This window comes from Mya arenaria, chromosome 8, assembly GCF_026914265.1.
Source record: "Mya arenaria isolate MELC-2E11 chromosome 8, ASM2691426v1".
Lineage (NCBI taxonomy): Eukaryota > Metazoa > Mollusca > Bivalvia > Myida > Myidae > Mya > Mya arenaria.
This window is the reverse complement of record NC_069129.1, coordinates 43,611,643-43,638,432: the sequence shown is the minus strand read 5'-3', so window position 1 is coordinate 43,638,432 and position 26,790 is coordinate 43,611,643. Positions and strand designations below refer to the sequence as shown.

The following is a 26,790-nucleotide window of genomic DNA, read 5'->3' as shown; positions in this document are numbered from 1 at the left end:
TTTGCACTTATTTTATAGGAAAAAGGCCGGACAACAGTGCAGGGCACACAATGCTTCCAAAAATAGTATATGACACTTATGACTTTTAATTCAGTGTGGCAGGGATACTTCTCCTATTCATTCATAGGTCTAGTTTACACTATCCAATGAAAGAGATATTTACAATAGAGTAATCTCATATTATTCATTTCAGGCCAACCTACTGATTATATGCAAGGCAAACAGGCAAGCAATCTTTACACTATCTTCACTGGGCTGTCACAGAGAGCCAAGAGAGCCATACAACATAGTGGATTTGGTCATATTGATGATGATGAACAGGTACATTTGTTGACTTGGCTTACTGAATTTGATAACATTTATGTGTAGATTTGGCTTTTGTTATCCTTTCTGTAAGAGTTTTTAGTTCTAAAATTATTAGGATAAATGCTATCTGATCCTTTTAAGGCAATATATGTGTCTTATTAGTATCCTATTTTAGCTCGACTATTCGAAGAATAAGGAGAGCTATCCTAGTCACCCAAGCGTCGGCGTAACCACTTATGTTAAAGTTTGCGTACCACCTCAAATATTTTCAAAGTCCATTGACATATGGCTTTGAAACTTTGCACACTTGTTCACCATCATGCCCCCAACCTGTACACATGAGGAGGTAACCCCATCAAGCATTTTGACAAAATTATGCCCCTTTTTCTACTTAGAATTTATGTTAAAGTTTGCGTACCACCTCAAATATTTTCCAATTCAATTTATGTAAATATCTCGGCACATCATGTATTGCATTGAAATCTAATCTAACAGTGATCCATGCATGTTTCGCCAAAACTTTTTAATCCATACACTGAAATTAGTATGTGGAAATAACTGTTTTGGACTGTGTATTCCTTGGTCTTTAAAAAAAGTGTGATACTAAGAAAGTTTTATTTGGTTATTTTTTTCTATAAGATTTTGTAGCAAATGAAAATGCAAAAGTTATAAAGTAAAGATATGATTGTTATTGAATATTATTAATTATAACTGTTATGTTCTGAAAGTCTAAATCCTTATATAATCTACATATTTTATGTCCAACAGGTGTGAGGTGCACTAAGGAGGAGATTGAGGTCATCATTCATAAGGAGTTTCAGAGCTATCGAAAGGAGCTACCAAAGTGAATCCATTTCATGATTAATGTCGTAATTTCCCTTTTTAACGGAGAGTGAAAATCAAGGAGGATTTAAACCAGTTAATAGCGCCAAACCTCACGCTTGCCGGGCATCAAAAATATTAAAGGAATGATCTTTTGTGCATTATTTGCAGTGAAATCATTTTACATTTATCGATGCTAAGGAAATCAGTTTCTTACATTTCAAAAATGTATTTATTTTGTCTTTGCTCATTGACATATATTACCTATTTTTCGGCATGAAATTTGATTTTTTCTTAAATCGTCCATTTGTTGTTGCATGTTTGCATGGTTTATATGACAATAAACACCATGCATAATTGTTTACCATATGAATTCAATTAATTAGTTAAAGGCAAACAAGAAGGCAAACAAGGAAACAGGTACTTTTACTGTTTACCATAACAATGTGTGTGTGTGTGTGTGTGTCTGTGTGCTTCGTCTACCTTTTATTCCTTTGTATGTTATCTGCCTCCTTTTATCTGTGTGTGAGTGGGTGTGTATATAAGCACATGTGCATGCGTGATCTCCCTCTAAATCAGTGTGTGTACATGCTTGTTCTACCGCTATATTTCTCTTCGTGTTTCTTTGCCTGTGCTTATGCATGCTTCTTCTACCTCTCTAACTGGAGGTGTATGTTCTATTCCTCTGTTGTCCTTCTTAGTGTGTCTGTTCCATCTATTTCTATTCGTTCATCTTTTTTTCTCCCTCTATCTTCCTCAGTCTCGTGTTGCCATTCACAGTCTATCATATATGTTATAACTTGATACCTGATTGTATAAATATTATGTATAAAACCAATAAAATGATATAACGTACAATTTGCAATTGTATTTCATCACTTGGCCATTTGCATAAGATTTAAGGTTCATGATTGCTTCTTGGTTGTCACTAAAAAGAGCAAAATAAGGGAACATTTAGCCTCCCTACTTGGAGTTAAGGTGTACACCATTTCACCACATTAAAAACGTATAAGTACGGACCCATGAACAGCATCATTTAAACAAAAATGATAAGGCCCTTTTAAGGGGTATGAAGTGATGGTAATACTACAGTTGCTGATGGACAGACGGACAAAATGTTAAATAATGCCATACATTTATTGACACCACACTCAATTACCACATTGTAAGAACAAATGTCCTTGGTAAACCTCTTAAATATCGAGTCAAAGATGAGCCTATCTAGACCTGCCTACTGCTTGTCGCCTTATTGAAAGCATAATAGAGACATTCTAGTCTTTGTATATGTAATGACCTCAGTTTTCTGGCTCTCTCCTGAGAAGAAATTAATGCGGACGATCTAGTCTCGAACTGAACAAATAATAACATCCGTCTACTGTGTCCCCCTAATAGGCATAGGTACATTTAAGGGAAATACTAGACGTGAGCTGATCATAAAGTGACATCCACCTGCAGGTTGAAGCCATAGGAGACATACTTTTATAATGACATACCAGACCTCAGCTGAACATATTGTGACATCCGCCAATTGGTTGTCGCCTTGCACAATACATTAAAGAGACATTCCAGGCTTAAACTGTAAATATAATGTCGCATGGGAAGACTCTAATACGGAAGCTATAGTCTTTAACTAATTTCACAATGACCTCCGCCTACTGGTTTTCGTCCTAATAGGCTCATAATATGGACATACGAGACTTCAGCTAAACAATGACCTCCGCCTTCTGGTTGTCTTCCTAACGGGCTCATTATATGGGCATACGAGACCTCAGCTGAACAATGACCTCCGCCTTCTGGTTGTCTTTCTAATAGGCTCATTATATAGACATACGAGACCTCAGCTGAACACTGACCTCCGCCTACTGGTTGTCGACCAAATGGGCTCATAATATGGACATACGAGACCTCAGCTGAACAATGACCTCCGCTTACTGGTTGTCTTCCTAATAGGCTCATAATATGGACATTAGAGACCTCAGCTGAACAATGACCTCCGCCTACTGGTTGTTATCCCAATAGGCCCATTATATGGACATACGAGACCTCAGCTGAACAATGACCGCCTACTGGTTGTCGTCCTAATAGGTACATAATATGGACATACGAGACCTCAGCTGAACAATGAACTCCGCCTACTGGGTGTCGCCCTAATAGGCACATAATAAGGACATACGAGACCTCAGCTGAACAATGACCGCCTACTGGTTGTCTTTCTTATAGGTATAGAGGACAATGACCTCCGCCTTCTGGTTGTCGTCCTAATAGGCACATAATATGGACATACGAGACCTCAGCTGAACAATGTCATCCGCCTACTGGTTGTCGTCTTAATAGGCTCATAATATGGACATACGAGACCTCAGCTGAACAACGACCTCCGCTTACTGGTTGTCTTCCTAATATGCTCATAATATGGACATACGAGACCTCAGCTGAACAATGTCATCCGCCTACTGGTTGTCGTCTTAATATGCTCATAATATGGACATACGAGACCTCAGCTGAACAGTGACCTCCGCCTACTGGTTGTCGTCCTAATAGGCTCATAATAAGGACATACGAGACCTCAGCTGAACATTGACCTCCATCTACTGGTTGCCACCCCAATAGACACATAATAATGACATACTATACCTCGGCCGAACAAAAAGTGATCTTCGCCTTCTGGTTGTCGCCTTATACAATATATTAAACAGGGTTCGACACTAACGGTAGTCCGGTAGTCCGAGACTACCAGTTTTGTGCTCGGAGTACAAGAAATTTTAAGTCAATAGTCCGTCGGACTACTAGAAAAAGTAAATATGACATCAGGTAATTGAGCATAAAATATTTATTACGTTTAAACTTGCGTAAAACGTGTTGTTAAAATTTTAAAAAAGTATCACTGGTATAGCTAAATACTCATTCTAAAGCATTCGGAGCTGATTCTAAAGTTTGCCGAAGATGGCCGAGCAGTTCCGGACAACCTGGACTGATAGGCGAGTTTCGCGCGCAATTCGTATAGCCTTTCGATCAATATTTAAACCAGTCTGTAGAATGTCTTTATTTAGAATGGGAAAAACCATTTTGCACTGTATGGTGTGTTTTAATCGTCAGACACGTGAAAGTCTGCCAGTGTCAGCGAGGTAGATTTGGGTTTAAAATGAGGTAGAATTTCGAGATCCCTTGCATTTTCAGTCAGAAACAATGATAGATACAATGCTAGCAAAAACTTGATGGTTGTTACTATTTTTAGATTTTCTGAAAATATGTCATGGTTATTTATTTATCGTCTATTGTCAAATGTCGGTGTTTTGATAAAGCAGACAGAAGGAACATTATGTATGGCTTGTAAAATATTTTAACTGGGTTTTAAAAGAGCAGCTTAAAAAATAATCATACTGCTCATAAATGTCTAATTCAGTGTAAGTGCAGACGACGGCAAAAATTGTGTGCGTTAATTTTCGCGCCAAAATGTCGTAACATTTTATACATTGAAGTTAGGGCCAATAACAATTCTTATCAACTCCCAATTAATTAATAACATTTTGGAAATTACTTTCATTATACTGTTAAAGCATTATTGTATGTCGTTTTAATAGATTAACAAAGACTACTGAATAGTAGGATGCCAATATCAAATAGTGCTGACCAGTAGGATGTCTGTCATTTGTGCCGTAACTTAGCAACGATCTCGGTCGAGGTGTCAATTGATTTATTGCAACATTTTCCTGAAAGTGACAGATTATGGGGTATTTTAGCATGGTTTTTAGATTTTTATTCTGGGGTATTTTAGCATGATTTTTAGACTTTTTAAGGTTTTAAAATTGTATGGCCAAACATTGTTTTGAAGAATGTGGAAATTTTAAGATTGAGACAGATAAGAAACATGATCAATCAAAGGGTTATACTGACAATGTTTTTAAGGAGAAGTCTAACAAAACACTGAAGGAATCCGTTGCAGGCTTGCAATTTTTTTTGGACTATCAGAATTTTTGCTGGACTACCTGGATTTTAGATCCAGTAGTCCGAGGGACTACCTTGTGAAAAATGTTAGTGTCTAACCCTGTTAAACGGATATTATAGTCTAAAACTGTATATCTAACGGCCTCCGTTTACTAGTTATCGCCTTAAACAATACATAATATGGACATTCTAGACTTCAACTGTATATTTAATGACCTCCGTCTAACGGTTGTCGCCAAAATAGGCACATAATAGGGACATACTAGACCTCGGCTGAACATATAGTTACTGTCTACTGGCTCTCGCCTTCTACACTACATTAAAGGGACATTATAGTCTTGAACTGAATATTTATTGTCCTCCGTCTACTGGTCGTCGAATTGGAAGATCCTTATACGAACGTTCTTGTCTTGAGCTGAACACATAATAACCTCCGTCTACTGGTTGTCGCCATAAAAGACACAGGGACATACTAGACTTCAGCTGAACATAATGTTACCTCCGTTTACTGGTTGTCGCCTTGAAAGACCCTAATACGGACGTTATATAGTCTTGAACTGAACACATAATGACATCCGACTTCTGGTTATCGCCTTGGCGGACCCTTAAATACGGACGTTCTAGTCTTGAACGGAACTCATAATGACCTCCGTTTACTGGTTATCGCCTTAGATATATAAATAGTGACCTCCGCCTACTGGTTGTTGCCTTATAAAATACATCATACGGACGTTATAGTCTTGAACTGAACACACACATAATGTCCTCAGTCTACTGGTTGTCTTCATTTTACGGACCTACATTTTAGGGACATTATAGTCTTGAATTGTATATTAAATGACCTCCGCCTACTGGTTGTCACCTAAGGAGACACAAACATGGGGAACAAAGCCTGAGCTGAACATATAGTGACCCCTGCCTACTGATTGTCGCTTTAAAAGATTTTTTGAGGGACATTTAAGGCCTGCGCTGAACATAATTAAAGTGACCTCAGTCTAATGGTTATCGACTTAAGAGAAAACACTTGGACATATTAGGCCTGAGCTGAATATAAAAAAAACCTCGATCTGCTGATTGTTACCTTAGGAGACACTATAGGTTTGAGCTGAGCCTATATTGACCTCCTTCTACCGGTTGTTGTAACGTGTATACTGGTTGTCCTTCTATACGACACTATAGGGGATACGATGACGAATATTGTTTTTCTACAGTATTGACAAAAAATCACGGTGACATTTTGTTATTTTACCTAGAATGCATTTTTTTTTAAAATAAAGATGTTACGGGTTGCGAAATACAACGTAAATGGACTTTCTACGTTTAGCTATACGTCTTTATGGTTATATTCTAGTAAGGCCTATATGTACGCACAAGGGGCCGTATCTAAATTGGTACAGTACCTAAATATGGAACACCCATTATAAAAGTGTTTTTCCGATCGAGATCAGTTTATTTACAATTTCAATCAATAAAGAACATGATTAATAACACTTTTTAACATCAGGCCAAGAACAGTAACTATGGCAAAAGTTGAGTAGATATTTGCTACGTAGTTTTATAGTTTAGAATAACCTAACCACAATACAGTACGGCATCGTTTTTTCACAATTAAATTATAATATTCATAGCTCCGCACAAACTACATATACTGGATGTCGGATAGCATTGGCCTTTTTTCCCGGCCAGTGCTATCCGACATCCAGTATATATAGTTTGGGCGGAGCTATAAATATTAAAATTTTATTTTGAAAAAGCGATGCCGTACTGTGTTGTGATGAGGTTATTCTCAACTATAAAACTACGTAGCAAATGTCGACTCAACGTTTGTCAAAGTTACCGTTCTTGACCTGATACTAGGGAGTGTTTCTACGCATATTTCAGTATTTTTGGGTGAATCGTTGATCAAATCTTATCAAGTGTTATGGAATAAAGTTAAAAACGTCATCGCCAGGGTATTGTATGAACGGTACAGCCCCTTATGCATACATATAGGCCATACTAGAATATAGCCATAGACGTATATAGGTACATAGCTAAACGAGCTAAACGTAGAAAGTCCATTTACGTTGTATTTCGCAACCCGTAACATCTTTATTACAAAACTGCTTTCTTGGTAAAATAACACCATGTCACCGTGATTTGTTGTCAATATTGTATAAATACAATGTTCGTTAACGTGTCCCCTAGAGTGTCATATAGACGGATAACCATTACATGTTACGAAAACCAGTAGGAGGTCATTTTATGCTCAGCTCAGGCCTTAAGGGTCTCCTAAGGTAACAAACAGTAGGTCGAGGTTTTTATATGCAGCTCAGACCTTATATGTCCACATAAGACAGGGGCGTAGCCAGCGTTACGCACGTACGCACGTGCGTATTATCAATTTTAAAATGAAAACAATAAAAATTACCAGAAAGTGGCATCAAAGTAGAGGGCTAAGCTAGTTATTGATATCAGAATAAAGGGAATATAAGCTATAGTAAGCATTGTTTCTCTGTGCTAGATACGGCTTACTGAGCATTAATTAATCACTTGGTAACTACATAGACGGCGGCCTCGCACCTATTAATCCCGCCAAATACACATCATTGTTCAACTTGTTCGTTCCATTTTATTTTGTTTGCCCCGGGGAGCCTCCCCCCCCCCCGCATCCCCCTACCCAACCCCCCCCCCATCGGCTTCAGGGATATTCCCTACCACACCCTCCCCCTTTCGTGCGTAACATTCATTTAAGCCTGGCTACGCCTCTGTAAGTGTTGTCTCTAAAGTCGATAACCATTAGGCAGAGGTCACTGTAATTATGTTCAGCGTTGGCCTTAAATGTCCCTCAAAAAGTCTCTTAAAGCGACAACCACTCGGCGGTGGTTACTATATGTTCAACGCAGACTTTGTTCCCCAATGTATGTGCCTCCTTAGGCGACAACCAGTAGGCGGAGGTAATTTGATATACAAGTCAAGACTAAACTGTCCCTATAATGTAAGTCCGTAAAATCTAAGGCGACAACCAGCTGACGGAGGTCACCATATGTTCAGCTGAGGTCTAGTATGTCCCTTATATGTGGATAGTAAGGCGATAACCAGAAGGCGGTGTCAATATATATATCCAAGCGGATTACCAGTAAACGGAGGTCATCATGAGTTCCGTTCAAGACTAGAACGTCCGTATAAGGGTCCTCCAAGGCGATAACCAGTAGACGGATATATATGTCCTTATGAGTTCCGTTCAAGACTAGAACGTCCGTATAAGGGTCCTCCGAGGCGATAACCAGTAAACGGAGGTCATCATGAGGTCCGTTCAAGACTAGAACGTCCGTATAAGGGTCCTCCGAGGCTATAACCAGTAAACGGAGGTCATTATGAGGTCCGTTCAAGACTAGAACGTCCGTATAAGGGTCCTCCGAGGCGATAACCAGTAAACGGAGGTCATTAAGAGGTCCGTTCAAGACTAGAATGTCCGTATAAGGGTCCTCCGAGGCGATAACCAGTAAACGGAGGTCATTATGAGGTCCGTTCAAGACTAGAACGTCCGTATAAGGGTCCTCCGAGGCGATAACCAGTAGATGGATGTCATTATGAGGTCCGTTCAAGACTAGAACGTCCGTATAAGGGTCCTTCCTGGCGATAACCAGTAAACGGATGTCATTATGAGGTCCGTTCAAGACTAGAACGTCCGTATAAGGGTCCTCCGAGGCGATAACCAGTAAACGGAGGTCATTATGAGGTCCGTTCAAGACTAGAACGTCCGTATAAGGGTCCTCCGAGGCGATAACCAGTAAACGGAGGTCATTATGAGGTCCGTTCAAGACTAGAACGTCCGTATAAGGGTCCTCCGAGGCGATAACCAGTAAACGGAGGTCATTATGAGGTCCGTTCAAGACTAGAACGTCCGTATAAGGGTCCTCAAAGGCGATAACCAGTAGACGGAGGTCATCATGAGGTACGTTCAAGGTCCTCCGAGGCGATAACCAGTAAACGGAGGTCATTATAAGGTCCGTTCAAGACTAGAACGTCCGTATAAGGGTCCTCCGAGGCGATAACCAGTAAACGGAGGTCATCATGAGGTCCGTTCAAGACTATAACGTCCGTATAAGGGTCCTTCCTGGCGATAACCAGTAGATGGATGTCATTATGAGGTCCGTTCAAGACTATAACGTCCGTATAAGGGTCCTCCGAGGCGATAACCAGTAAACGGAGGTCATCATGAGGTCCGTTCAAGACTAGAACGTCCGTATAAGGGTCCTTCCTGGCGATAACCAGTAGATGGATGTCATTATGAGGTCCGTTCAAGACTATAACGTCCGTATAAGGGTCCTTCCTGGCGATAACCAGTAGATGGATGTCATTATGAGGTCCGTTCAAGACTATAACGTCCGTTTAATGGTCTTTCAAGGCGACAACTAGTAAGCTATGTTCAGCTAAGTCTAGTATGTCCCTATTAGGTGTCTTTTATGGCAACAACCAGTAGACGGAGGTCAATTTGTGTTAGGTTCAAGAACCGAACGTCCGTATAAGGGTCTTCCAATTGGACGAACAGTAGACGGAGGACAACAAATATACAGCTCAAGACTAGAATGTCACTTTAATGTATTGTAGAAGGCGACAGCCAGTAGACGGGTACTATATGTTCAGTCGAGGTCTAGTATGTCACTATTGTGTGTCTATTGTGACAACAACCAATAGACGGAGGTCATTAAATATACATTTTAAGTCTAGAATGACCCTATTATGTATTGCATAAGGCGATAACCAGTAAACGGATTTCATTAGATTTACAGATCGAGACTATAATGTCCCTGTAATGTATTGTATAAGGCGACAACAAGTAGGCGGAGATCACTATTTGTTCGGCTGAGGGATAGTATGTCAATATTATGAGCCTATTAGGACGACAACCAGTAGTCGGAGGTCATTCAATTTATAGTTAAAGCTTAGAAAGTCCCTATAATGCATTGTATAAGGCGACAACCAGTAGACGGAGGTCATTACATGTATTGTATAAGAAAGCAACCAGTTGGCCGAGGTCACGATATATGTTCAGCGGATGTCTGGTATGTCCTTATTATAAAATTATGTCTCCTATGGCTTCAACCTGCAGGTGGAGGTCACTTTATGATCAGTTCGGGTCTAGTATTTCCCTTAAATGTACCTATAAGGGGGACACAGTCTCTAGTATGCTTTCTATACGGCGACAAGCAGTAGGCAGAGGTATATATAGTCTCATCTTCGACTCGATAATTAAGATGTCTTTTGACATGGGTAAAAGTTGAGAATTTTGAAAATCCTGAAAAATGCTGGGGGCCGCAGGGCCCCCGGTCAGGTCCAGGGCGAAGCCTTGGCCAGGGGTCCAGGGGGCCAGAGGCCCCCTGAAGCTCCTTGAACATAGCCATTTTAGTGGATATGAAATGCCTTTTCCAGGCTTTAATTTTAAATAATGAGGAGTATTGGAATAAGGTTTTTCAGACAAATATGAATATGATATACATGTGACACTACATAATAAAGAATATCCTGCATAAGCAAGCCAGTAATCATGATTTACTAATTTTATTTTAAAAACCTCAAAATTAACCATGCTAAAATCCCATATTAATCTGTCACTTTAAAGAACATGGTGCAATAAGCAACTTGTCAATTCACTTCGCACTTCGGCCGAGATCGTTGCTAAGTTACCGGTACGGTACAAAAGACCATTAATCATTCTTATTAATTGGCATCCTACTAATCAGCATTTTTGTAAATATCAAAGACATTATAAAACTGTCAAAACATAAAGAAAACAACATTTCCAGGGTGTTATAAATTATCTACAGTGTATAAAATTTTACGACATTTTGGGGGTAAATTTGACATATACAGTACTGCAGTCGTCTGCACTTACACTCCGACCTGTTTTGGCAGTCTGATTTGATTTTTTTAGCAGCACTTCTGATAATAAACTTGTTTTTACAAGTCAGAGGTAATATTTCTTCTGTTTCTCAATCAAAAACACTGGCACTTGACAAGTCTCAACCATGACGTATTTAATGCGTATTTTCCGAAAATCTAAAAATAGTAACAAATATCAAGTTTTTGTTTACACTGTTTCCGTCAATGTTTTTGTCTGAAAATTTAAGAAATTAGAAATTCTACCGCTTTTGAACACAAACTACCGCTATTGAGACCTAAATCTACCTCTCTGTCATTGCCAAAGTAAACTCAGCAAGTTTGCGGTTATTTTTGAGATGCCTGTTGTAAGTTTTTCGTCATCGGAAGTAGAGGATTACCTTATATGGAAAATGCTTAAAATAGCACATGACGTATTGCAAAGGCTACGATCCACGCACACTTCTGGAGAAATGACCCGAAAACTGATGCTTTCTGTCACGGAAAGCTCACGGGAGAGATTCAATTCGAATTTCTTAAGATTGAAACTGATATTTAAGTTTGCTTAGATATCATCGCTGACCAAACTTGAAAACAAATTACTACTCGCGCCTTTTTTTAACATAATTGTGACTAAGGACCGCGTCTGCCATATATGGAAACTTTCGTGATTCTCCTCAATGACGTTAATCTTCCGATCGATTCGATTAGTCGAGCAGCAAGTCGTGTTTTCCCGCCTATTTCCGTAGATATACGTCACAGTGTCGTTTCAAAATACCGCAGTGTTCGGATAAGACAATAATAACATAAGTTATCGCAGATCTATACGAACGTCGAAGCATCGAATAAGCGATGGAAAATATATTTCAAGGTCCCAGCCTACCCCCCCCCCCCCCCCATTTTCTCAACGGATCTCGACGAATTGGAAATTCGACCCTCCGGGAATACGAAAATCCGGAATTTCCGGATAAATCCGGAAAACTTTTACCCATGTCTTTTGAGGACATGTGTTCTTACACTGTGGTAATAGGATGTGATGTCAATACATGTACGGTATTATTCTATTAACATTTTGTCCGTCTGTCCATCAGCAACTGTAGTATTATCGTCACTTCATACTCCTTAAAAGGGCCTTATTATTTTCGTTTCCATGATGCTGTTCATGGGTCCGTACTTGACGTAACGTGGTTAAATGGTGTATACCTTAACTCCAAATAGGGAGGCTAAATGTTTCCTTAATATTGCTTTATTGGTGACAACCTTGGAGCAATCATGGACATTAAATCTTATGCAAATGGCCAAGTGATAAAATGCAATTGCAAATGGTACAAAATTATATCATTTTATTGGTTTTATACATAATATTTATACAATCAGGTATCAAATTATAACATATACAATGGACTGTGAATGCTAATATGAGACAGAGGAAGAGAGGGAGAGAAAAAAAATGAATGAATAGAAATAGATAGAGCAGACACACTAAAAGGGAAAACGGAGGGATAGATCATACACCTCCAGTTAGACAGGTAGAAGAAGCATGCACAAGAGCAGGCAAAGATGGAGAGAACAGAAACACGCAGAGAAATATAGAGGTAGAAGAAGCATGCACACCCACTGATTTAGAGGGAGGTCGCGCGCGCGCGCACACACACACACACACACACACACACACATACACACACACGCGCACACACACACAGAGGAAGATAGCAAAGGAGGATAACTTACATATACATTCAGAGGAAGATAACATTGTTTTGGTAAACAATAATCAACAATTAAATTTAAATCATATGGTAGACAATTGTGCATGGTGTTTATTTTCATATCAACCACTCAAACGATTTAAGAAAAAATCAAATTTCTTGCCGAAAAATAGATAATATGTCATTGAGCAGAGACAAAAAATACATTTTTGAAATGTAAGAAACTGATTTCCTTTGCATTGATAAAAGTAAAATGATTTCACTGAAAACAATGCATGAACAACATTCCTGAAATATTTTTGGTGCCTGGCCGGCGTGAGGTTTGACAGTACTAACTGGTTCAAATCCTCGTCGAGTTTCAGTGTCCGTAAAAAAGCGAAATTACGACATAAATCATGAAATTGATTCACTTTGGTTTGTACTTTCGATAACTCTTAAACTCCCTGTGCATGATGACCTACATCTCCTCCTTAGTGCGCGTCACACCTGTTGGACATGAAACATGAAGATTAGATTAGGATTGAGACTTTCAGAACATAACTATTTTGATATATTAATAATATTCAATAACGATCATATCTAATTTACTTTATAGTTTATTATTTTTCATTTTTATTTACTACATATCTCAAAAAGAAGAAAATTCTTAGCATCAGACTATTTTTAAAGACCTAGGAATACACAGACCAAAACAGATATTTCCACATACTACTAGAGATGTCACTAGAAATTATTCCTACACAAACTATGGAGCCATTTTTTGTGTACATGGATTTACAGTTTAAGTTGGCTAGACAGATAGACAGACAGGTTAAAGTGTTTCCTGTATAGACTCTAATAAAGATATTTTCAAAGGGTGTCATGAAAATTGCATAATTATTTTTAATGAATATTGATCCCAAGTTTGTATTTACCTTTGTTGAACATTTCCTCTGCTTTTGCTTTCGAGTACCCTTTCTTCTTGTAAAACATCATGATTGCCTGGAAAATTGGACATCATTTTAAAAAAAAAATAACAATAAAGCCCCATTAGTTAGTGACAGAAAAATACTAGATATGAGCAATATACATGACCCTTTAGTCCGATTAAATACTGTCAGTGTTCTATTAAATCAACATTACTTATCTAATAGTCATGAACACAAAAAAATGTGTGCCCTTTAGACTAGCAATTTCTCAAGACTAAAACTTAGACATTTAACTCGTACATGTGGTCAACAAGTGCTTGGAGTTCAACCTCTAACACATATTTCAAAACATTTACCAGAGTTAACTTATAAGAATGATAAAATCTGAAGAGAATCTTAAATTCTGGCAGAGCTCACCTCAGGGACCCAGACATCAAACACATAGTCTATGTGTTTCATTGTGTCTAGTTTTAGCTCTTGAATATTTCCAATGTATCCCTCTACTACACGATCAATCTGAAGGGATAAATAATAGAATGAATCTTGTATTCCTTTTTCAATACCCTTATGCAATAGAATCAACTTTTTCATAAAGCCTCATCACACAAGTGTGATAACAAGAACATTTCACTAAAATGAGATAAATATAAGACACATATATTGCCTTAAAAGCATCAGATTTATCCTAATAATTTTAGAACTAAAAACTCTTACACAAAAAAAAAGTCAAATCCACCCATAAATGTTATCAACCTAAGGAAGCCAAGTCAACAAATGTACCTGTTCATCATCATCAATAGGACCAAATCCACTGTGTTTTATTGCTCTCCTGGCTCTCTGTGACATCCCAGTGGAGATAGTGTGAAGATTGCTTGCCTGTTTGCCTTGCATAATTTTCAGTAGGTATGCCTGAAATAAATAATATGAGGTTACTATATTGTAAATATCTCTTTCTATGGATAGTGTAAACTAGACCTATGAATGAATAGGAGTATTATCCCTGCCACACTGAATTAAAAGCCATAAGTGTCATATACTATTTTTAGAAGCATTGTGTGTCCTGCACTGTTGTGGTCCTTTTCCTATAAAAGTAAGTGCAAAGTTACATTGCTGTTTCTCGAAGGCTATTATGATATTAATCATTTCGTAACAGAAAAGACAATGTGACATGTACTTGATTTAATTACTTCACTATGTAAGCAGGAGTGTATTATAGATTCTGTACACATGTCTCATGTGTTGCAGGACCAAACACACTTATTATTATTCAATAAACAGCCAAATGGGCAGAGTGTATAATAAACATGTATGTATAAGTATGGTATGAACAGTAAAATCAAACATTCTTGGTTCAACATTCAACAGCAAGAGTTGAAATGTAAACCTATCAGAAATTACATTACCTTGACTTCCTTAGACAACAGGAACTGTACTAGGGTTTCATTCTTTTCTTTAATTTTTTGCAACCTGCAGGGTAGATATAAAATTCGTTAACCAACCAAGAACAAATATAGTTTGAGGCAAACCTTGTTATTCACTGTTTATCATGCAAATATTTTTATCATTTTTTATCGCCATGGCACCTTACAGTTTGTGCCTGAATCAAGAGCATAACATTTTAATCAAAAAAATCCATCTTGACCTTCATCCACGAACTAAAGATTAAAGAACCTTCAAGAAATAATTATACATTTGTATTATTGTATACAAAATACAAATTGAACATTTCATTTACAATTTGTGTTCACACAACAACCAAAAAATTGGCCTCATAAAAATATAATTTCATTATCTCTATATAGCCATCTTCATTAACTTCAAGACTATGTTTGGAGTTATTGCACGATCCAGATTGTTTTGATGTGAAACTTGATATAATTTACCAATATAGTCTTACCTTTTTTGACCTTTCTTTGAAAACACATCCTTTGGTCTTTTTTGCCTTAAATTCCCCTTTCTCTGGTGTTTCTCCATGATGCTCTCTTGATCTTAAAAGTATCAAAGATCAAAAGCTTATGGGTCTAAACTCTGACACAAGAAAATTGAGGGTATATCATAGTCAAAAGTAAATGATATTATTGTATTTTGAAAACCCAAATGCTCCTAATTCACATGTAGTTACTTAATTAACTTACGAACATCATTATTGACCCTCATTCTGTAATATAACAGCTGAGACATGAATAATTACTATGAAAACAATCCAGTAATCTTTTGACCTTGACAGTTCAGATAAGAGCATGAATTTTAATCGTGAAATTTATTCACACCATTTTCTGTGGATCTATAACAAATTACATCTAATGGAAACTAACTGTCAGTGCAATTGCTAAATATGGACACACATATAAAATGATTAATAAATTACCCTGCTCACTCTCTAAAGAGCTCCATTCAACTGGGGCTACTGGCACCTCAAGGTCAGGGAGATCCACATCGTTGGTGGTCTGGTTCATTCGTGCAGTCATGTCAAGGCCTTCCCTTGGGGACTCTGTGTCATCCATTGTTAACAATTAAGAAACCTCATTTTTACAGACATGGCCTACATAATTTATAATGGTCTGTTATCTTTTTTTAACCTTATATTCATTGGACAAATACAGAAGAAAATTAATACACATAGCAAAGGAAAGACTCATTTGCTTACATGCTTGGGCTTGTGGTTGAATGCTTACACTCATACCCATAAGAGTGAGAAATAATGTTCACATTTCAAAATGAAAAAAGACTATTCATTCATGCAAAAACTAATTCTGAACTTTTACTGTTACCTTTGTGCACTGGTAAACAAAATAATACCTGAGAATTCATCCAAAGCCTGTTTCATTTCAAGTCTGCTAGGATCCTGCAGTGGCACCTTATAATCATAGCCAACAGACATGTGAATTAAAATGCAGCTAGTTACCATATTGATATTACAATAAAAATATCATAAAATCTATATATAAGTACAACTACAGATTGACGCTACAAAGGCATCAAGAATATAACATATCTAAAAACCATTGAAGAAATGAATGATATATTCATGCGTTCAAATTCTCAGTTTCAAATGACCTAGTTTTAAATTTGACATAAATCATAACTAAATTTGACAGAGTTTAATGAAGACTATTACTCTTTATGATTTGGTAATCGAAGTAATTGCATACATCCACTTAGCTCATTCTCATTGGCGAAAACGAATAGAATCATTTGACCCCTGATTTGACCACCAAATCACCACACCACCTTCCCAATATTACCTCTGCATTTATCCCTAATGAGAGAAGCTTGAGCTGTAACCGAAGCCTCTCCTTCTTTATGTCTTGACTAGTCCAACATCTGTCCATTTCTTCACCAGAAAAGTACAGGTCTGCAAACTGTTACAAACAATGTAAAATTAAGGTAAGATTTCAATGCAAGAAATATAACTATATATACTTATAAATGCTCCTATTGTATGTGTTTCAAAAAGGGTAATAATGAAAAACTGCTGGAAACGGATTGTTTTATTTGTACTGCATTTTATGAACTAACTAATTAAAATAATTTATAATTTATTGTTACTAAAAGTACCTTGAACTGTACAGCCTATATCAGGCCTGTGAGGCCAGTGACTTGTATAATTTCTACAAATTACTTCTCCTATGTACATACATAATCATTTATTATAATTTTATCTTTAGAAATGTATTCAGTTTATGTAGATGAACTAAAGTTCTTCAACTAACCCGTCTTAAAATGTCTATACAATTGGGCCAGCTTAATACAAAAAAAATCTACATTTTATGCAAAAGCTAAAAAATAAATGGTTTTGTTATATCATTCTATAACAATAACGTATTTGTATAAAAACGGTAGGGTTTGCACCAATATTGAAGGTAGGGTCGGGTACCCAGAACCAAATAATGTTTTTATTAGGCCAAAGCTGTACAACAAAGAAGAAAAGTTACAAGAATGGCACAAATTAAATTCTATAGCAGATAAGTACCCTTATCACATAAACTCCACATGATGATCCATCAGTTTGTTTGTCATGTGGCACTGTCTGGACTTCCCATCCGTCATGGGTCAGAGCGTCTTGTCCTATGTGCCTTCTGGACCTTTCACGCAGAAATGCTCTATATATATACAAACAAAACCGAGAAACAGTTAAATATTTATGTAACACTTTTCACAACAATTCCAAACATCTGGTACTTAGTATGCATTATTACACAAATTTTGGAATATAATTGAATATTTTCAAAAACAACAACAAAAACGACAACTTACGTCCATCTGTTTCTGTACTTGTCACATTTGGATCTGGGCTCACACATAGGATTTATGTACACCAAACATTTTGCATCTGGAACTACGATCTGAAAAATGGGTCAGATGATCAGGTGAAGAAAAAAGGGTTGATTCCTAACCTATATGAACACTGAAAAAGGGAACTGATCAACAATTTGTTTTCAAAACATTAATTGCTTAAGGCTAATCCATTTAAACATATAACCCCCAGGGGAGGCACTTTTGAATTTGCCACCTCCCTACAGAAGCAAATTAACCCTTTCGGGGTCCAAATTAGCAAACAAAAACACCCACTCATATACTATTAAAATAATTGCCTTCCCCCCAGGGTTATATGTTTTACTGGAATAGCCCTTAGTGGTTAAGTATATTTTATCCAGATATAACCACAAATGCTAGATATGTTTAAAAGACCAATACTTAGTTAAAACTAGAGCTTTTACAGGAGTGACGAATATCCCCTGAATGCCACCTGCACATAGGAATGGCAAACTAATTCTTTGGAAAAAAGCCATTACTCAGAGATAATTATACACTGCCTTTCCTCTCATCACGCTTTACCAAAGTATGTTATATAATTAAAATCCATTATGAAATTTAGAAGTTTCGCTGCTGACAAGAAAATGTCACAAAGGGCAATAACTTTCTGTTTATCTGAAATAGAGTTATGGCTCTTCTTGTACACAGGAAATCAACTCATTGTGCTTAACTGTTGTAATAAGTTTAATTAAATTTCATCTATTAGTTTTCAAGTTTTGCTCTGGACAATAAAAAGTACCAAAGGGCAACATCTCTGTAATAGGTTGAAATAGAGTTATGGTTCTTGTGCACTGCACTTCCTCTCCATATGCTTTACCGTTATATGAAGCATAATTTATACCGTTGTATGTAGCTTAATTCAACTTCGTTTGTAGGGGGTAGAACTATGGAGTACAATGGAGTGTTCATAAAGAAAACGTATGCTGAAAAAACACAAACAGAAACACAGCAACCGGATTTAACAAGAAATAAGAAACATTGTCTAATGTCATTCTTACCATTAGAACCCAATGAACCTGATTTTCATTGACTGCACCAATCAAAGCATCATACTGATGCAAGGGTATCTGAAAAGATAGGAGCATGATTAAAATTCAGGTTGTCCGGTTAGTACAGTGGTTAGCGCACTCGCTTCTCACCAAGGCAACCCGGGTTTGATTCCCCGGCTTGGGCGCATGTGAGTTTGGTTGGTGGTCACCAAGCCGGACAACACAAGACCACACTCTTGTGCAACATCGTAGTATAAGCTGTCATAGCTTTCTTCACAATCTTTGTAAAATATGTAACATTTCAACTAAAATTCAGACTATTAGCAAATTTGATTTTCATATCAATTATCATACACATGTTTTAAATAGTTGTAGTAGCAACTGCTTAAACATTTGCAACATAATTCAGCAAAAAAGTGACAAGAGATTACGTGTTTAGTTCTATGTTAAATTAATGCCCCACATGTATCCTTTAATTAATTTGGATTTATTTCGGTAGCAAACAAGATAGAAAAAAAATAAGCATGCTACATGCGAATAATGATTACCTTGTTTAAGAAACCTGTAGACTCCTGATCTCCCTCAAAAATACTGGTCATATTGATGGAATCTATGTGATACACATTTTTCTTGGGCATCAGATGAAGAAATACATCAATGACCTGAAGTATAAGTCTTTGGAATAAATACAAAGAGGATAATGTAAGATCATGAAATAATTCAGCAAGTAAGTACCAAAAGTTATATTTCACCAGTGGCATAGTCAACAGTGAAATATTAACTCTTGGTGAGCATGATGGAGATTAATTGTGCTCTAACATGTAAAACAAACAATTATTCTTTTAATCATATACATTGCTTAAAACCATATAAAACAAAACAACAAACCACTAGCAAAAGGGAAAATATTCAGTGTTGAATATATTTGGCAGTTGAAAAGGTATCTATAAAATAGTCAAGTATATTATACTATAGTTTTATATGAAATCATAGAATATTAGGCTAATATTTCAATACTCTATTTTTATTTGAAAATCAGACAAGCTAAAAAAAATTACCTCGTCTGACAAGGTGCTGTTGAGAAAATGTATGCTGTGGTCAGTTATAGTGTAAGGCCCTATTTGGAATAGAAGTCTTCCAGTTGGTTGATTTTCCAAAACTTCTCTCAACACTGCAATAACAATGTATTTAGAATTTAATGCATAAACATTAATGATAATTTATATAATTTCTACAACTCTCTTTACAAAAATTACTATACTATCAACATCAAATGTATTCCAGTTCAAAAATATATAATTATAATTAAGTTGCAGTATTAGCTGTATTGCAAAAAAGCCTCATTTTCTGTGATAACTAATATATATGGTAAGCATGCCTAAAAAAAAGGTGAAATATACCTTGTTTAGTTTTGGACTCAATAATGGTTCGCATATCACTGGAACTGTCAGCAGAAGTTGTTGCCGACACATCTGCAACTAGATTTGTGGATCAATGTGGATATGTAAATAAATTAATAGCTTCATGCAGCATAAAACTTACCCTTGTGATGTTTTTCTTCTTTTTGTTTTTTTCTTCCAAAAATTGAACAACTTATATGTAACAGTACTCAAGAATGTATATATTCAACAATATAATATTCTTCAAACTTATATTGGCCAACCATCAACAAGTATGAAAATATGTCCATTTAATATGAAGTTATTCATAAGAAATTAATTAAGAACCTCAACACTGACATCCATTCCTGAATAAAAATATATCTATATACATTACCTGAAATATCTGTAGGTTGAAATGATATTTTTCTTGTAGAACCTTTAGAGCTGGCAGGGACAGGCAACATTTTTCCAACTGGTTCTAAAACAAATTCATAAGGATATTTGTATAAGATAGCATATAAGTATTGGGTTTAGATTAGGGTTTAAGTTGTAATTATATTTTTTCAGATACTGATTTCATTAGGGTCTTACCGAAGAGAGTCGAATACGACATTCTGGATCCAAATGCAGTACTGATAATGCAATATTTTTGTCATGACATTATTCTATCATCGCACAATGATGCTGGTTATGACATGACATTTGCAGAGTCGGATATGGCCATATTGCACTGGAGTTGAACACTGACTACCATATTTTGCAATCCGTATTGCGTGTGAATTTATGAGTGGTATATAATAAATAAAAAAGTGTGAATATGTCACATCAAAAGAAAAAATACTATGGGTTTATCCTGAAATAAACTTTATAACTGTAAATGAAAAATCTGGATAGTGTATGACTGATAATTCTGCAGTAATGAGCAACACAAGTGCAACAAGTCCAAAAATGACATTTTTGGCTGTTATTACTCTGGATATATTATATGCATTGGCAAACAAAAACCCGGGTGCCCAATACCATCACCCAATTAACATTTCCCTGAGGTTTCATGCCTCAAGGTAATATAGCTTTGGACTTTTTTGCATTTTTTTTGCCAGTTCAAGGGCCATAAATCTGATATAAGTGCAGCAGGAAACAAAACCACAGGTGCAAAACTTCATTACCTAAATAACATTCCACCAAGGTTTCTTGACTGTCAGTATTGTAGTTAAAGAGCTTCACAATCTCGCATTATACTCACGACTGGACAAACACATGGACGGAAAGACAAGTGCATTTTTGTTTTTGGCATAAAAATTGTATTATTTAATATAAGTATCCCTTACTAAAATACATACAAATATATTTATCCCTTGCCAAAACATTAAAATTAATCGAGCATTTATAACCCAGAATTTGTTAAATACGAACCTGCTTGATCAGGAACAATGTCCTCGTGACATACCGGTACTGTGGTATCTTGTGGCACAATACGTGGGCATCCCACATCAGGTACTTTTTCACCTTTTACTGTCAAGACAGGAAAAATTGTATATTTTTTTTATTTAATTGTCTAGAACTAGAATAAGTGTAAATGTATTTCGGTATATCAAATGAAAAACAACAACATAGCATCATGATGTAAAGACCATGTATAAAAAGTATCATAGAAATAATATACATATTCTTATCAGCAATGGTTCCTCTATTACGACAAATTTCTTTTTAGTTACTTAAAAAAATCAACCCAATAACATAATTATATAAAACTAGAGTTTTCTCAAATCTAAAGCTGTCCAAATCTAATCTACACTTGCTTGCCAAACTCGTAAAAATTTTCTTTGAATGGTAATGGACACATTCTTAAAAAGGCATTGACAATGAAAATAATTTTTAATATTAAGCTTTAAACTTCTCATGAAATTTTATGTCTTTGTATTGAATTTATGCTTTCAACAGTTATTGTACTTTTCCTTAAAATAAAAAGTGTTTATACTGAAGGCAAATAGCTGTAAGCCGTGCAAGGTGCGGACATACGTTTTCTTCTGCACTTCAATACTCGTTGAATCCCTATTTATAAGTAAACTAAATTATAAGTTGAAACTCAGGAGAAATTAAAATGCATCTGAAACTGCTTACCAAATGTTTTTTTTTTTAAACGGGTTCTTCTGTACTTTCTCCTAGTCTTGAGAAGCCCATGCTTGCATGTGTTACTTTTTCGACCAAGTCGAGGTGGTCTTCTCAAGAGTCCAGATTCCTTTGGGACCAAAGCCCTTACTTTGGAATGAAGCAACATCAAGTCTGCGTATATGGACTCATAATCAGAAGCTGTTTGAACTAAGTAGAGCATACTTTTCAAAGAAGATGCAAGCATTTTACACCTTGAGCCGACACCTACAGTCACTTTATGCTTCTGACATGTTGTGGCTTTAGGGGTATGTGGAGAGTCTGAGCAACATGAGTCCATCAAACCATCCTGCTTTTTGTCTCTTGTAACAGAGGAGAACAAATCCATATCAATATTCAAGTGTGGCGAGTTCTTGAACTCTGCACTTAGTGTTTCCCATCCACTACCAGGCACCTTGAGCAAAATGCAAAGCATGTGTTTGCAAGGCAGATGGTTCTTTTTCCAGTCAGGACAGGAACAACTAGGCAAAGAACCGCTAAGGTCAAGCAAGTATGTAGCATTGCTGTCTGCACTTAAAACAGTGAACTTTTGGTGTGGAAGTACAGGTATGTTTGAGATTGGCATATAGAGATGGCTGATGGAAGGCGTTGAGTACAATGATCAAGGAAAAGTCGTGGACGATTATGTAAAAATCTGGGCAAATCTTCAGAGTACCTACGACTTGAGTCCAGACATTTCACATTGTATTCAACGTACCTGGAAACATAATTTATATGTGTATTACAAATTACAAATGGGATTTTATTTCTCATGAATCAACAGCGTATAGCATTGTTTGTTCAATACTTTTATGTTATGCACTATGGGTATTCATTCAGGTTTGTTCATCCAAAAGTCTTATTTCCAATTATGATTGAAATGTACACTTGTCCCTGTAGTTTTTATTTTATTATTAAAAAGAGATGTTTGTAAAACATGATACTACTGGTCAGGCCCAACCTTCATGTCAAGTTCGATGACCATAGGTCATGGTATTGTTGAGTTATAACTCGGACAAGCTTTGGACAACCAACAGACGGAGAGACAGACTGACCTACCGGTTGACCGACATGAGCAAAGCGATTTACCCCCTCTTCTTTGAATGGGGGGCATTAGTACCTTAAGTGCCGATGAAGACGGTCAATGAAAATTACCTTTTGTAACTATCGGGTACAAACTGTTTCACAACTGTTGTAGTCAGACTGGTCACTGTGCCTGCTGTGTAGTTCTTAAGATAATTTTGTTTCAACTGGTAATGCTGCCTTTCTAATCCATTGGTTGTAGTGACTCTAACATTTGTTAGAGATTGTCTGTGGTAGCGGACCCATCTCTGAAATACATGTTTACATGTTACACAATAGTGATTTTGATTTGTGAGTGGACTTAAGTGCTCAATCAAATCCCATCAATATACTTAAAAATGTTAACCCACCATGGAATAAATACTAAGCCTATCGTTAAACAATGAACAAGGAAAGGATATTTAATAGGTTCAAAGTAACACAAAATAAAAATAATAAAATCACAACATAATAAACAAAAAGCTTTTAACACACAGAAGAACATCCAAACAAACAAATACAAGTATCCTACTTAAACTTAAAACTGCCAACATACTTTAGAAGCTGACAACCACTGTTTTTCGAACCAAATACGCAGCCTTTGATTCTTCTGCCAGTGCTGAGATTCCTTCAAGGATTCAACGGCGTCTGTATACATTAGCTCACTGTCTGCATTAGTGATCTCCCGCATCCTTAAATTTGAAAAATGTCAGCATTACTTGCTATCTGTAGTAAAGAGAACAAGAGTGCCAAAATGGCCCTATATTGCTCACCTGATTTAAATTACCAACTAGTCAGTTGTTATTAAGAATGTTGTCATAACAACTATTTTGGGCCTGGTCCATGGGGTTTCGGAGTACAAGATGTCTTTCAGGTTTAAAATGTTGACGCTACATGCCAGTCACTGGGCAATCGCAATAGCTAACCTACTGGACTTCTTCTCAGGTAAGCTAAAAATGTGCTTGAAAAGTGATTGTAGGACGAAATACCCTAAAATGATACATGTATCAAATTATTTGATATATATGGTTAAAAGCCTTCAAAATGCCAAGAAAAATTTGATATCAGCAGAAAAAGTACCTGAAAATAATCCAGTTACTTTAGTGGTTATTTGATTGAAATTCACAATATTAGTTTTTGCTTCAACTGTAAAATAACAGTTTGGTAAATTTTAAGCTTATTAAAACAAACTGCACAATTTTTGAATTCATACTGGAGTGATTTCAGTCTTTTTGCTGTTTAATTTGCAAGAGAGAGTGAAGATTCAGTTTGAATCTAATACTTACAAGTGAAGTAACTCCTTTTTCTGTTGGCTGTTCGTGTTTGATGTCAACCAACGCCCCCAGGACTGCTCACGGTGAAATCGCATAAAAACGTGAAACAACCTGTTGTAATAGCATTGCAATATAAGTAACAACTATAATAGCAAAATCATTGCAATTTTCAGGATAAACGTAATTTAGGTTAAATATTTAATACATTTCTATATCTGAGGACAGACCTATGGACAGTGGTACAAGGTGATTTATATATATACTTCTACAATTAGTCTTTCAAAGAAAACCTATTAAACTAGCATCAAATTATGCATGAAATTATTTTTATCCCGTTAAAATATGCCTTTTGGATAACATACTCTACCATATTGTCAATCTAAACGCACTCAAATATATTAGCTTAATGTCACATAGCTAGCTATACCAGGGTGTTTTATCTCTGTATGCATATTTGCAGAAAGTTTTTCAGGGCCAATTTTCTCTTTTACTTCAGTTGCAACAGTATGGAATTCAAGAAAAAAGGTCAATTCTATCATTTGTTTATGTACCTGGAAGTGATGTCTCTATGGCTGCTATCTCTTTTTCATCATAATCAGTCATGAAAAAGGTTGGTGTCCAGTCTGGATTCCACTGCTTCAATACATCGAGGCCTCTGGTAATGTTCTTAATTGTCTCAGAGGGTAAAATAAAGCATCCCACTGTTATGTATCCAATATTTGTAGAAACACAAATAAAGTACAAAGCTACCTCACTTTTACATATGCCATATGTGGCATCCATCAAGCAGATTTCATTGCCATCTATTGACAAAAGTCTCCTTTGCCATGCAGTTTGGCAAACAAATAAAAAGTCCTCCCCTTCATCATCTTTAGGGCTAGAATATAAATAAATATTTATAATATACTTTATGTTAATAACCTTCAAAAACAATCATGTCTGACCAGGAATGGGAGAGACATGCCTCTGCTTCCGTCATTTCTGTTACAAGTTTCCAATAATGCACATTTTATTACTGTTAATAAGATACTCCATATTGTGCTCTTTGGGATTGTCTTTTGTGGTCAACGACTTCTAAAACACAATCAAAATAATCATTTACAAAATGTGTATATTTAAAAAGAACTTATCATGCAATACATTTTGTATAACATCTTGCAACAGTAAAATGACAATCTGTAGCATGTAATAATTTACCTTGGTACAAAGAAAAAATTATCATCAGGTTCTTCATTCCTCCACTTTACAACATTCTGCTTCAGGTTTTCTTGATCCTCCATTGAAAATCTGTAAAATTTGGGGATCAAAAGATATATAAAAAAGGTTTAATTTTACTTTTTTTCTATTCTCAAATTCATGTTTGCTTAGAAATAGAAAATTCCCAATAGGGATTCATACCCCACATGCCACTAAAGAGAACTATTTAAAAATGTTTGGAAATAAAACATTAGGAAAACAATTTGAAAGTTATAATTTAAAAACAGTTTGACATCACTTTTTAATTAAGTTATGTCACTGAAAGGGAATATGGATGTAATGGATTTAATATGTTCTTACTGAGATAAGCTGAGTGAAGAATACATATGATTTCGAAGACACTTGTTGGAAGGATAAAACCGGTTGCTTGTCTCGGGTACTAAAGGGAAGTTTGTCTTTGAAAAAGAATAAATGTGCCTCTTCATTTCAGCAACGTCCCTTACACCCTCGGCCACCAGACAATGAATTTTGTCTATGACTTTTTTGTCAGCATGATGGGTCATAGCATCAACCTATGGCAAGATTTTGATTTAAAAAATCCAACTTTAGTAAAAATAATTCGGATTGACTACAGAAGCTTATAATATAGTTGCCAGGGCTTCACATCATCTTTATGAGTACTAAATAATACGGAAAAAATCTATATACATGTAATATTTTGAGGTATTTCCTGGCACCTTAGGATTTAAAAGCTTATTAATGTAACATGTGACATTTTTGTTTTAAATTGGATCATTTTCAATTTGTTTTTGTATAATTCTATGAATAGGATAGCTACGAACACTAGGGAAAGCCCTATATAAATACAT

At 36.2% G+C, this 26,790-nt stretch overlaps 2 protein-coding genes across 2 annotated transcripts; both read right to left on the bottom strand.

Annotated features, from left to right (window-relative positions):
* Positions 1 to 12,263: 12,263 nt before the first annotated feature.
* LOC128244220 (uncharacterized) lies at positions 12,264 to 21,681 on the bottom strand. The gene is made up of 17 exons (XM_052962237.1): positions 21,654 to 21,681; positions 20,635 to 20,718; positions 20,259 to 20,330; positions 19,917 to 20,029; positions 19,407 to 19,520; positions 18,868 to 18,936; positions 17,810 to 17,898; positions 17,526 to 17,655; positions 16,798 to 16,914; positions 16,352 to 16,409; positions 15,921 to 16,043; positions 15,450 to 15,540; positions 14,956 to 15,019; positions 14,333 to 14,461; positions 13,970 to 14,068; positions 13,559 to 13,625; positions 12,264 to 13,130 (listed from the first exon to the last, which is right to left on the bottom strand). Exons 2-17 carry the CDS (start codon positions 20,702 to 20,704, stop codon positions 13,102 to 13,104), a joined length of 1,434 nt encoding a protein of 477 aa, XP_052818197.1. The 5' UTR covers positions 20,705 to 20,718; positions 21,654 to 21,681; the 3' UTR covers positions 12,264 to 13,101.
* Positions 21,682 to 22,922: 1,241 nt separating this feature from the next.
* LOC128244219 (uncharacterized) lies at positions 22,923 to 26,484 on the bottom strand. The gene is made up of 8 exons (XM_052962236.1): positions 26,282 to 26,484; positions 25,922 to 26,011; positions 25,276 to 25,601; positions 24,930 to 24,951; positions 24,737 to 24,835; positions 24,007 to 24,142; positions 23,544 to 23,719; positions 22,923 to 23,106 (listed from the first exon to the last, which is right to left on the bottom strand). The coding sequence occupies exons 1-8, from the start codon at positions 26,482 to 26,484 to the stop codon at positions 22,923 to 22,925; spliced, it is 1,236 nt and encodes a 411-aa protein (XP_052818196.1).
* Between the last annotated feature and the right edge of the window lie 306 nt (positions 26,485 to 26,790).

Bases quoted from the DNA above. Each gene is read 5' to 3' on its own strand.
- LOC128244220 (XM_052962237.1), bottom strand. From the start codon at position 20,704: ATGTTGCCTGTCCCTGCCAGCTCTAAAGGTTCTACAAGAAAAATATCA. The intron at 20,030-20,258 runs GTATATTTCACC...TTGTTATTGCAG, and splicing joins TGAGTCCAAAACTAAACAAG to TGTTGAGAGAAGTTTTGGAA. The intron at 15,541-15,920 runs GTAATTTATTAA...GATACTTTTAAG, and splicing joins CTCTTTAGAGAGTGAGCAGG to ATCAAGAGAGCATCATGGAG.
- LOC128244219 (XM_052962236.1), bottom strand. From the start codon at position 26,484: ATGACCCATCATGCTGACAAAAAAGTCATAGACAAAATTCATTGTCTG. The intron at 26,012-26,281 runs GTAAGAACATAT...CAAATTTTACAG, and splicing joins TCTTCACTCAGCTTATCTCA to ATTTTCAATGGAGGATCAAG. The intron at 24,952-25,275 runs GTACATAAACAA...CACTGTCCATAG, and splicing joins CATAGAGACATCACTTCCAG to GTCTGTCCTCAGATATAGAA.